Source organism: Perna viridis, chromosome 2 (genome assembly GCF_037379345.1).
Source record: "Perna viridis isolate PV_CMFRI_1.1 ecotype Kerala chromosome 2, ASM3737934v1, whole genome shotgun sequence".
Lineage (NCBI taxonomy): Eukaryota > Metazoa > Mollusca > Bivalvia > Mytilida > Mytilidae > Perna > Perna viridis.
The window spans coordinates 11,833,763-11,847,708 of record NC_142446.1 but is presented as its reverse complement, the minus strand read 5'-3'; the positions used below and the strand labels follow the sequence as shown (position 1 = coordinate 11,847,708).

General features: G+C 33.1%; 1 protein-coding gene across 1 annotated transcript in view; it reads right to left on the bottom strand.

Moving 5' to 3' along the window:
• The window catches only part of LOC148623643 (E3 ubiquitin-protein ligase TRIM9-like), a 70,340-nt gene that overhangs the window by 23,495 nt on the left and 32,899 nt on the right, over positions 1-13,946 (bottom strand). The window contains exons 4-5 of the mRNA XM_088565609.1: positions 9,164-9,320; positions 3,442-3,581 (exon numbers count right to left, since the gene is read on the bottom strand). Coding sequence (XP_088421735.1) covers positions 3,442-3,581; positions 9,164-9,320 — 297 coding nt within the window. The remainder of the gene's footprint in view (positions 1-3,441; positions 3,582-9,163; positions 9,321-13,946) is intronic.

Below are 13,946 nucleotides of genomic sequence, written 5' to 3'. Positions count from 1 at the left end.
AAACAACTAAAAATAAATTTTATTAACCAAAAAAATATCCCCAAAACAGTGTTCTATGTTCTCAGTTGACTAAAGTTAAGGTCATAAATGCCATTAAAATAACATAACAATTTAAAAAAAAAAAACAATTTCCAAGGGATATAACTCTCACAATATTAGCCAGTCATTGTTCATTTTCTGATCTGTCTGAGAAATGCATGTGCAGCATGATACAGCTGCAGTCAGTTGAACTGCTTACTTCAGGCAAATGTAGACACAATATTAGTTTTTAATACACCAAACGTAGGGACTTGCAGTTCATTATGGACACAACAACTCATTTAAACACAATATTGCACAATATTTTGAAATTCAATTTACATCTGCTTCATAGTGTATTCATAGATCACTTGGTACCTCATTATCTCAAACATCAAATGATAGGGTTAATTTGGTAAGCATACTTCTTAAAGCTGTTGTATTTAAGCTGCGATTTTCATATGGAGTCCAATATAAAATTTCTTTCACAACTGCACAAAAACAAAACAGTTAATTTTTTGGGGGCATGATCCCTTTGGGCCTTTATAATTTGAAAATTGTAAAAGATTGAAAAACACAGGCAAGGATTTTCACAAGGAATCGGATAAAAAAAGTTTTAAAATCAGACCAGATTAAACAAGTCAGTAAGGAATCAGAAAAAACAAGAGGCTCCCAGGAGACTGAATCGCTCATCTGGTTTAATTTTGTCCTTTTAAGGGCAATAACAAGGAGTTGTCAGAAAACTTTGATCCCTACAAACTTTTGTAAGCCTCATTATAAGAATTATTTCAGCAAATGAAAATTGCATTCTTAAAAAAGACTTTGGTAGGACTTATCATAAGGATCATTTCATCAAATGAAAGTTTCATTCTATATATTATAGTTTTCAAGATATTGGCTGTAAACTGCTAAATACATACTTTTTTGCCTTTCAAGGGCAATATCTCTAACTTTGATCCCTACAAACTTTTGTAAGCCTCATCATAAGGATAATTTCAACAACTAAAAGTTGCATTCTTAAAGAAGACTTTGGTAGGACTTATATCATAAGGATGATTTCTTCAATTGAAAGCTTCATTCTATCTATTTTAGTTAACAAGATATTGGCTGAAACTGTAAAAAAACATCATTTTTAATTTTTTAAGGGCAACAAGTCTTACATGGAGTCGTCTGACAACTTTGATCACTGGAGACTTTTGTATGCCATATAACAAGGATTGAAAGACTTTGGCAAAACCTAATGGGTATGGAGATATATGAGAAAAACTTCTGACTGACCCCTATGTTCTATTTTTAGTAATAGCAACCATGTTTTTCCATGGACAAAATATCTTTAAATCAGTTCTATGAAAAATATCATAAGGAACATTCATACCAAATTTGTTTCCAATTAGTCAAATAGTGTCAAAGAAGATTTTTGAAAGAAATAATATTGAAAATAGCAAAAAAACAGAAAAATATCCAAAAAGGGCAATAACTCACACATGGCTTATCAGATTAAAATAAAAATTAAACCACAAATAGATCTCATCATACTGAACACTTTCACTCTGTCAGAATTTGGCTAAACCTCACGATTTTGGAGATATATGCAAAAAACTACTGTCTGACCCCTATTGTCTATTTTTAGTAACAGAGGCCATGTCTTCCCATGGATCAAAAATACCAACATTAGTCCTATGCAGGATACCCAAGAACATCCATGCCAAGTTCAGTTCAAAGTGATGTAGTAGTGTCAGAGGAGAAGAGTTTTGAAAAATTGTTAATGACGACGGACAATGATGGATGCCAAGTGATGGCAACAGCTCACCTGGCCTTTGGCCAGGTCAGCTTAAAACTTGTTTCTGGTCCCTTTGTGGCCCCTTATTTTTACCTGATTCAAGTCAGAACCCCCAAAATCCATCCCAATCTTCCCTTTGTGGTATAGCACCTTGTAAAATGATTTTTAAAAGATTCATTCACTAATTGTCAAGTAATTGTCTGGACATCAGGAAAATGGATGTATCACTGCTGCTTTTGGACCTTCTTTGGTCATATAGTGTCAACATAGAAGATTTTTGAAAGAAATAACATTTTAAAGCATGTTTCAGGGCCGCCTTTTGGACCCTAATTTCTGAAAAGTTCAAGTCTTACCCTAAAAGTCAATCCAAGTCTGGCCTTTGGGGTATAGAATATTGTGGAACAATATCATAGACATTCCTCTGCTTTTATTGAATATTTAATAATATATATTTATATATGTATGTATGATTTTAGTTACTATATGTTCTTTGTTGTGTATATCTGTTTTCCATATCTGGTCTTTGTCCCTGGATTACATTCTTATAATTACTGCTATAGCCTTGGTTCCCTTGATTACTCTTAAATTCCATGAAATACTTATTTTAGGACCTTTTTGGCCCCTTATTTTAAAACAGTCCAAGCCACGACCCCCAAAATCAATACCAACCTTCCTTGTGTTGTTTGGAACCTTGTTATAAAATTTTATGAAGATCAACAAACTAATACTCAAGTTTACGCACAAAAACCAAGTGTCTATGGGCAACAACACAAGGATGATACACTGCCATACCAATATAGATCATATTTTTTTACGGTGGTATAACAACCCTATAAAAAGTGATAATGCATTGACACACAGATGAAAGGATTCCTAGCATTTTAAGTTTGGTGTTGCATTCTGGGAAAAATATTACAGGAAATAAATAAATAAAAAATAACCCTACTAAGGAATTAAGGTTACTAAGAAGTCAAATGAAAGCCACAAAATGAGAAAATATGAACTTTTGACACTATGAGGCGTATTTGTTGGTTTTCCCACAATAACATATCAGCTTGTTTGCACATAGGGGAAAACAATGGCCTCAAAAGAAAGCATAAAGAAATGTGTAGGTTGCTTTAAATTAATGATTACTGCTTTCATTCCCTAAAGCAGAACACTCCAACTCCAGTTCTAACAATCAACAGAAATACATTGTCATTAACTCAATATTCACAGAACAATTTCTTTACTGGGATTTTTAGCTGTTCAGAAAATGATCAATGTCTTCAATAAAATTTTCATCGTTAAGATTTACAAAATGCAAATTGATAGAAGCAAATGTAATTAGGAATGCAAGAATATTGACATTTCAGAGAGATGTAGGGAAAATCAAATCTACGGAATACATGAAGTATCTGTGATCACATTAGGAATGTGTTGGGTGATGAAAAGCACCTTAATGTTTTCAATCATGGCAGTTGACAAATCTACCAAGAAATAGATTGACACCTCAAATACCATTTTAATGTTTACTGCAACTAAATAAAGGTTCCTAATTTGCACAGACTTTTGTCCATGATTCTTCTTTTAGCTTTCTGAACACTTGTTTATAAAGGAATGCATTATTTCAGTTTGTACATAAACATAAGTGACCTGCATACCCTAAAATCTCCACCATTGCCATCATCTATCTCAAGATAATAGTTATCAACAATGCTTTCAGAATGAGGTTGCCATACTATGGTGACACTGTTGTTTTCAGCACTACACTCTTCAGGTAGTATTGTTGGCTTCCCTGGAGCTGTAAGAAACAGAGGAGTCATATAGTCAACATTACGTTGTATCTGAGATAACAGAAGTTAATTCATTTTTTCTGTCTATTATGGTGACACCTGAAAAGAAATATTACAAATCTTAATACATCAGAACTTACTGTTAAATAAAAATGCCACTTTCTGACTACTACTGTGAATGACAGGTACGAATGAATCAAGATTCACCATTCTAATGCAGCATTCTTTGTAACAAAGAATTTCATTGGATAAGACCATAAAGAAGTTGGTTTGGTAAGGGCAAAATCTGGCCTCAAAAACTAAAGTCTACATGAAGAAAATTGTATGTTGTTTCTTCAGCTCTTTAATGTGTTTTATAGTTGATTTGATTGGTATATGGTAATAATTTGGTCATATATGTCCTTTAAACTTGGCTGATGGCAGAGATTGAGAAAATCTGTTAAAAAGGCTGGAAACACCTAATTTTGTGCAGTTGTTCACTCTTTTAACAATGGACCATGTGCGCTGACTCTCATGCTTCATATATTTTATGTATGATAGTCAGTTACAACTGGTATAAAAATATCTTGAGTCAACAGATGTGTGGTCACTTCCATTCCACACACAAACCATCTTAAAAATTGCAGAAATGTTAAAAGTTCATGGTTTTTGCATTCTGTTATTTCTGGAATAACATCATAAATCTCGTCAAAAACATCTATAATTAGTGTTTGCAACCATTTTACTATTCTACTACTACCTAGAAATCAGCCTTAATCAAATTTTAAAAAATGCTGAAATCATGATGCCAAAAGGGGTCCTTACAAAACTTTCTCCTTTCAGGGATTAAATTCCAGGATTGACGGTTGCAATATCTTTATACCAGTGCAGAGTTAGTTCCTTTTAAATTTTAATTGTTTTTACAAATATATTTGACAGGAGGATTAAAATGGTGATAATGGTAGTGTATTTGAAGACTTCTGGCAAATGCTTCAAATATGCGTTGCCAGTCAACTCAATTTGCCACCATCAAATTCACAATCTTCAAATAGAATAAACATACCCCCTAATAATAGGTTTAATCTGACTTAATTTTTCTGAAGTGTGATCATATTGTCTCTAGGAATCATAGTTACATTACTCATGAATTGAAATGGATTAAAAATAGGTGGAAAATATGGTTCAGCTATGGAAATATATGTTTTATTAGTTCCTGTATTTCTGTACAATACTTCACCTTATTTATTACCTTCAATTCATTGTAAAATCAAGTCTGATTATATTTGTTTGTAAAAATTTTTGACACATCACTTTTGACATTATAAACATGATACTAAAGCATCCAAACCACGATGGTATAGTTTGCGTTTTTTTTCTGCAAGACATACAGTAAGCTTCCTTACTGGGTAATAGGCAGAAATAGCTTGCTTCAATATCATAAATTATTTACTGGTATATTCTCTACTGAGAGCAGCTTGATAAAGTCCCAAATGTATTAACAGTGAAAAGTGGTGGTATGGACACAACACATCTACAGTACCTGAACCAATCCGTGCAACAAAAATTGCGATCGGTCATCTGTCACCGATCAGTTTCTGGTCAGTCAACGATCCGTCAAACCGATCCATTAAACCAGTGATCGCATCACGTGACCACAGAGCGGTCACTGTATTTTAAGGCTTTTATTATTTTCTTTGTCCATTTTACACATTTTTACATAATGTAATATATTCAAACATCAATTCATACTTTCATTTTACATTTCTTTTATTTCAAACATATCTAACGTCATTTTATATAACAAAACTGCGATCAGATCAGTCACTGGTGATCGGTGCGTCAAATTGTTGCGCGGATCAGTTCAAGGACTGTATAAGTTGGATATTGATCAAAGGCTTATAATACCACCCCTATAACTAGAAATAGAGCTTACATTTTCCACCTCTCTACCTATTTCTTTTAGAGCTTCAGAAATTAATCCTGGTTTGTGCCCTGGCACCATGAAAACAAAGCAGAATTAATAAAAAAAGTAATAAAAAAAGAGGCTCTCGAAGAGCCTGAATCACCCACCTGACAAATCATACCCTATTAACTTAGTAAGTAAAGGTATCATGTTTTGTTACCATGTTTGACAACAAATTGGTGAAAAAGAGCATTTACTGAAAAATGCTCGAAGTTCAAAAGAGTACCTAAGGCCCTGTAAAATGTTGGAAATGCCTTCAAAGTGTTTTTTAGAACCTCTGGAAAAAAATCTGGGCAGGGGTCTCCCTATGCCCTGTCATTCCACCAGGTCTGAGGGGGCATTAGCCCAGTAAAGATTTACTGAAAAAGAACATAAAATGAAGTTAAACCACGGCTATCCAAAATTTTCATCATCACCATTTGTATCAGGAGACTATGTTTACTATATAAACCAATTACAGTTGAAATCAAAGCAATTATAAAAATTAGCAGAAAAATAGCTGCCAAGAACAATCTCTCATCATTACCACTCAACTTAAAACACCTAGTTTCCTAAAGATGGAATTTGAGCAACTGGTGAAAATGGTCGTAAAATGGCAGCCATTTTGAAAATGGCCACCTAAAAAATAAATTCTATACTGCCTGTCAGCTCAGAATATCATGTTTATCTTATGGGTAGTTTTCATTTTCATTAATCTTCTATAATATAGCTCAAACCAAAGCCTTCAGGGTGCAGGAAAAATTTTCTGGAAAAAATTACCCACAGCAAATAGGGTTACCATAAAAACCATGCAAAAATATGCGAAAATTTGCAAAAAAGTTCATAAAATCAGGTTTAAAAACATCAAATTTCCCACAAAATATCTTAAATTTTTATTTCATCCCCTGAAACTGTTCAAACTTTTTCCTTCGAAAACCCCTTCCTCATATGGGCATCGCCGGTTAGATTTTGAGCTATTTCACTTTGTAATCCACTTATTAAATTTAGCATGGAAAAAAATTGACTTACTTTCACTTTCACAATGAAGTCAAATTGTCATTGAAAAAAAGCCCCTTCAACATTGAAAATATATTTTTGTTTGTTTGTTTGTTGGGGTTTAACGTCCGAGCAGCAATATTTCAGCTATATTCAGACGATGAACATGAAACTGATGATAAAATAAACATGAAATAATGATGAAATGAAAAAGGGATGGGACACAAGGACAATGGGGTCGACAAATTTTGATTGCCACTGGAAATAGGGAGAGGTGGGTAGGGTCAGGCAATTTAGCCTCATGTGGCGGAGCCCTATGGTTCCCACTCCGGGAGAATACCACAGTAGGGTTCTTTAACGTGCAAGGAATGTGGCATCTTTCCCAACAAAGTTCACCACTATGGTTTGCGGTCAGGTTTTCCTGACAACCCCAGCATGTAACACGCCAGGGATACCCCATTCAGCCACCTAGGGCACACATCCCAGTTGCTCTGTGGGCAAAGGGCCCTAGCCCCCGGCTAGTTTTCTGAGCACTATTTAGTCGCCTTTTACGACAAGCTTAGCGCTGCTACAGGCCTATTCTTTTAACACCCTGACCTGTACAGGGCTGAAAATATATAAAACATTGCAAAATACTTTGAAAAGTCCCCCTTTTCAGAAAATGTTTTATCAACAATAGATTCTTCATTTTTAATCACTATATCGACCATCGGTTTCCATTAATGTTATTTTTCATCCCTAGCCAAAAGTGCGAAACTAAACTAAACTGTGGAGTGCTGGCTCCATCAGAATTTGACTAAATTCAACAGTGTTTGAGTTATTTGCAAAAAACTGTATTTCCACCCCCTTTGTTCTATTTTTAGTAACAGTGGCCATTTTTTTTCATCAATCAAATATCCAAATGGTCGATTTGTGCAGGATACCCTAAAAAACAATGATACTTTCATTGAATTTTGTATAGTAGTTTCTGAAGAGAAGATTTTTGAAAGTAATAACATTATCAACAGCAAAAAAATGTCCAATAAAGGCAACAACTCCATTACGGATCAACAGATATTCACCAAAATTACATCACAGATAGATCTCATCATGCTGAACACTTTAACTCACAGCAGATTTTGATTAAACCTATCGGTTTTGGAGATATATGCAAAAAACTGCTGTCTGACCCCTATGTTCTATTTTTAGTAACAGTGGCCTTGTTTTATGACGAATCAAAAATCCCCAAAACAGCCTATGCAGGATACCCCAAGGAACATTCATACCAAGTTTGGTTCTAATTGGTCAAGTAGTATCAGAGGAGAAGAGTTTGTATAATTGTTAATGACGACGACGGACAACAAAAAAACGACGGAGGACGCCAAGCGATGGCAATAGCTCACATGGCCTTTGTCAAGGTGAGCCAAAAACAATCATCTTAAGTTTCATCCAAATCCATTCAGTAGTTTCAAAGAAGATGTTTGAATAATTGTTAACAAGATGACGACGACGACGACGGACGCAAAGTGATGGCCATAGCTCACATGGCCCATGGCAAGGTGGGCTAAAAAGGAAAACCTTCAATATCTATCACATCAGGAATGAAAAAGAATAATTGACACTATCAACTGAATTAACCAAAAATGTCATCTGAAATTATAAGATGTAACTTCAAGTAAGGGGAAAGGAACAATTCTGAACCGAATGCATAGCTATCATACATGCTTACACCTGACACAAATTTGCACAAATTTCACAGACTAATTACTAGTACAGGTATGCCATGCAAGGATTTACAAGCAAAAAAGATAAATCTTTCATTCCCAAGAGTTCATCTACGGAATGAACTGTATAAAACAATTAGTAATCATTACTTTTTTGCCAGAATTGTAGCATCTTTAGATATGTAATCTCTGCATGTATTATATAACTATAGTTCAACATTTAGGTGAACAGGAAAAACATAAATCCAGGTGATAAGCTGATAGAAAATCACAAATCAGTTGCATAATTACTATATCTAATTTCATTTATAATCATCTACTATCATAGTAACATGACTTTACTTTGAAACTGAATGAAACTATGAACATAAAGAATCCAAATCAGTTAACATCAAGTACAATTTTCATTGATGGGTGTTTAATAGATAGGCAGAGGTCAAATAAAAAACAGAAAGTATCACATTCATCATGTTGGTTTGGAGAACAAATAATGTATTTCAACTGAACAACATTAAATACATTTTTTTTCATGCATAAACATAAAGGAATTAAAAATATACATTTATTTCATACTTACTCGTGGTGCCATCTGACAGAATTCAAATAAAATAAAAATACATTTAATAAATCCAGAAAAATTCTGTAGGTCTTAATATGAGTTTAAAATAGAAAAATCATAGTATATTGTATAATTACATGTACCGTATGGCGTTTTTTGGCAGGTGAAAAATTTGGCAATTTATATGAAACATTTTTGGCCAATGTAAATGGCGTACTATTGTCTTAAGTCATAAGTAAATATTTCGCAGAATTTATTTTGGCATTTTTAGCCAGATCTCTAAATAATGCCAAAATTAGCACCATGCAAAAATAACCCGCTATACGGTATAACCAGAGAATTGCTCAACATATTTTAATACCATCTTTTTTTAATTTTGTCATAATAAATTATATTTCAAACAAAGCTTACCCTTCATTTGAAAAAAATTCATTGTCTGTATGGAGTGTTGTACTGGTGTAGAGTCCAGAGTCAATTCAAACTCTGGAGATACTCTAGGTACCAATTCTATCTGTTTGTTGAAACTTTGGTTGGCCATGTTCACTCTGCTCAGTAAACCATTTGATACCTGAAAAGTACAAACACAAAAATATTTATTTTTTTTTTTTTCAGAAACAGAAAAGTATAGTTAGATTTAAACTGATTCAGCCTGTCAACCTGTTAGCTTTTTCAATCTATGCATGAACTCATGAAGCAGAAACCAATATTTCAAAATTTTATTAAAAAGATGACCTTGACCTTTGACCCATCAACCTAAATGTCAATACCTGGTAAATCTATCATCCTGACATCATGGCAATCATAAAGTGCAGGAAAACAAATATAGATGGGCATGATATCTAGATTATATTACACTTCCATGGACTGACAGAAAGCCAAATAGGTGGAAATGAAGGATAATGAGACAAAGAAAATATACAAAGGATCCAATCCAAGTATTATTCATATGTATTGCTAGTCACAAACCCCATGTCAGTATTCAAATTTACTTTCTAATTAATTCAAACCTAAGTCTTCAATGATTCATGCTAAGAGATGAGTGCATATCAATTACCTTATTGTCATCTATAAACTTAACCTTTGTTTAGTGTCCATTAAGGAAAATTACAATAAAGAAAAATAAACTGGATGGAGAGTAACTTTCTTCAAATTTTAAGCTCATGACTTTTTAACCACCAGGCGGTGATAAATTTCTGGACATGTTCCAAGCAACTTTACACTTTCCTATTTTTCTACAGTTAGTTCTTTCTCTACACATTCTGAATTTAAACTATTTTGCCACTCTCTGAGAAATAAATAAGATTTTAGCATGCTCTCTAAAACATTAATTTTACCATCTCTGGTTGAGAAATAATTTAAGGTGGATTATACCTAATATTTCTAGTAGATAAGATTTTCCCAGTTTTTCTCGAAGATGACTGTCACTGAACATACTTCAGAATGTAAAAAAAACATAGGTATCCAAACTTGATTTCGAGATAATGGCATTTATTTTACAACATTTTATATGGATTCTGTAGGGAATTTTCACTATTTCGTATACTTTTAAAAAATGGTAGAAGAGATATTAATTTATGTGAAGAAAAACTAACTGACATTCTATTTCAAAGAGAAAATCGGAGGTTACTGAACTCTTTTTCTTGTAATATTAAAAAAAATCTAAAACTCCCATTACATCTTTATAGAACATTTTCCCATCAATTACCTCCCCTTTAAAAGAATTTTCCCACCAATTATCTGCCTTTGAAAAGGGCTTTTTACAGTTTATATTTGTAATTTTATCAAACAAAGGATGAGGACCCATAAGGCCTTATTCTGCCTACGGAAATACGTAAAAAAAATGGTAAAAAAATTATCCTAAATTCAGAAGAAAATTAAATAATAATGTAAATCATATTGTAAATTTTAACCAAAAAAAATTTAAACTGAAAGTGTGCATCTATTCATTCTTTCTACAGGAAAATTTTTTTTTGGTTAACCCTGGATCTCTATGTGCATTTAGCTAAAAACTTTCAAAAATCACACTTAAAAGTCCAACTTAATATGTACATGTATCATGTGACCTAGCTAAATATCACATGACCAAGTACCTGATGAAACCCTAATAACACCATAGCATGTAATTAAAAGCTTTTATCTTTAGTTTTTGCTGAAGAATGATAATTTTTTATCAAATAAAGTCTGAAATATCTATGATCAGATGTCAATTCTGATATAGCCTCTGCTTTGAACATGAACATGCATGCATGTACGTGAATGCAACAACTAAGTATTTTATCTAAAGCAATCATTAAGCACAATTCTGTCTAACAAAGTTCTCTCAAGACTGCTTTCTCTATCCAGAAAAAAATCTCCAATACATATACATATACAGTGTGCACATGTAAAACATGTCCCTACATGTATTTTTGATATTGCAAAGGTAATATAAGCAAAATGTTTAATATTTTTTGTTAGTGTTTTAAAAAATCCTGTTGCTTAAGTTTCTTGTATATAATAAAAAATTTCCAACATTTCTTTCGTATTTAGTATACACTTACACAAGAGCAAAAAAGAAGATATAGACACAAAAATATTTATATCTATATCAAAACTGTTGCCTGATGAATTACTTTGATGCACCACTCAAAATGAGCATGGATGTACATGTGAATTTTCCATGTTCATATGTAAATATCTGTGCTTAATAGCCTACATAAAGTTTAAGTACTTGTTATGACAGTTCTTATCTAATATTTGTGCCAAGCGATCTTGTTGTACTAATTGTTGCCAGCATTTCAGCTTTTGTCGTCTTTTCGAATACTTTCATGCAAGCATCTATATTTTTAATTAACCAAGTTGTCTTCTATTTCAGTCAGCTGCATCCTGTGTATTCAATCCAAGTATTTCCAAAATTTTGCTCTCAGCCTCTTGAAAATCATGAAAAACAAAAGCAGGGCATCCTGGGTGGTGACGGGGTGCAACAATTCCTAAGTTAAAGGTTGTCAGGTTATATAAGGATGGCCATCTAAGGTTTATTGGTATGAATATCCACATGCCTGATATTTACTGAAATTTGTTTTTTAACCTGAATTTAAGCTTTCATGTATTTAAGAGGAGTTACTGTTTGCAAAGATGTTAATCTTCGGAAACTCTACAAAAGAAGACCCCCTCAAAATGTTCCAAAGGGTGCATTTTCAGGACTTATTGTTATAAAACTATACTAGATTTTGTGACAGTTTATTTCCATACAATACAACATTAGATCAGAATTTAAAAAAGTTATTTTGATCCACAATTGAAGTGTGTCACTTCTGAGCTTTATAACCTCCCTTTTCATCTCCTTCATTGTGAATGACAAATACCGATAATTTTGAAAGTGGCAGGTTTAAGCTCCCACCGGGAGACAGACAAGACCATCAGAGATTACAGAATGTATGATGAAATGTTGGGAGGCTCCAGCTGAAGGCAGGAGAAAGCGGGAGAGTTAATACCTATGTAGATGCATTCAATTCAAACTTTCCCACATCAATTTACTACTATTCGTAATCATAAATTCTAATGAAAAAGTGTCATCTTTATTTTTCTCATTTATATTTCAAACCTTCGCAAATATTATAGGAATTGTTGATTAAACTAAAAGTAATGATAAGTTTATCTGCAATGATTTGTGCGTGTACGTGCTTAATATGTTTCATCTATTGTACTCATTTAACACATTGCTCAGAGATCTGTCTGTCTGCCTGTCTCTCTGTAGTTAAGCAAGAGAAATATTAGTGACTTTTTAATGGTTATTATGAAAATATAGTCACTCATACAGTGTTACCATGTAGTCAAGGAAGTAACAAGTTAATGATTTGTATATTTGCCTTATCTCTGTCGATTCCGTTCTCAGCGGAACATACCCTGAGACTAGAAGGTCACCGAAGTTTATACAAGTTTGAAACAAGTAAACTGTTATTTTACAGAACGGGAGATGCCTAAAGCTTTATAAAGTGCAGAAGTTAAGGTACAAATGCAGACATTATTTACAGGTTTAAATGCATGATTGTACAAATTCTAGACTTCCCAACAAATTATTTTTCAACATTTACATCCAGCACTGAAGATTATGTAAATTTGTTTAAAACATAATGAACAAATTATGTTTTAGATCATTCAAACACTGGTTGTTAATTGAAAAAATATATATATAGCACACGCGCACGCACGCACACACACACGCACACACACACACACACACACACACACACATCTGGATGATTTTGTAAGATGACTGGACAGAATGCTTAATGTAATAGGTATGATCTACCTTAAACCACTCATTACTGAAGGAAAATCTACATATCTCAACTTTTGAAGTGTAAGATATTTATATACACACACAAGCAAGATCAATCCTGAGGTTACTTTTGTAAAATCTGTGGTGTCAAGGAATAACATACTCGTAAAAACCTTCATCACCAAATTCAAGACAGATCTAAATGAAACCATATAGGTCCTAATTCAACTCATATTTACTCAGTATATAATTTTTTAAAGGGACCATTTCCAGTATTTTCAGACCAGACCATTGGTGGTTTGATAAGATTCCACATACCACAATAAAACTTGAAAGAATCACATTACTGTTGCCTTCCTAATAAATTTGAGCACCAGCGTATTAAATGAGCAATAAATACAAAAAAAAAATGACTTGATTGTTAAATTTGAAGGACAAAAAGTTGCCCAATCCTGGTTCATGACACATTCAAAATTTCAAAGCCTATCTTAAAAGACAAAAAAAATAAAGTTACATGTTTTCTTGTGAACAGACAGACTGCCTGACATACAGAATGATCACTATAGGACATCTGTAACACTTTGTGGCTAGGCTCTAAGAACTTAAATGGAAGCCATTATTTATCTAGTTCATAAGAGATGCAAAGGAGCAGTTACGGTTTATGCCATTCATCTGTTCAGATTTCCTTTAGTAGACCCAATCTAATACTCCATTACTACAACAATGTTTACAGTATCAATCTAAAAATGATTAAATAAACTTCAAATAATTTAAAATGTAAACATATTGATCAGTGAAGACCGACAGCAAGGAGCCAGAGTTAACTCTCTGCCAGATGGTCTCTGTAATATCAAGCTTAGAAATAGTGGAAAGTATTTGGCATAGATCATAAATTCTAAAATAATCAGAAATCAAAACCTATCATTACAAGAC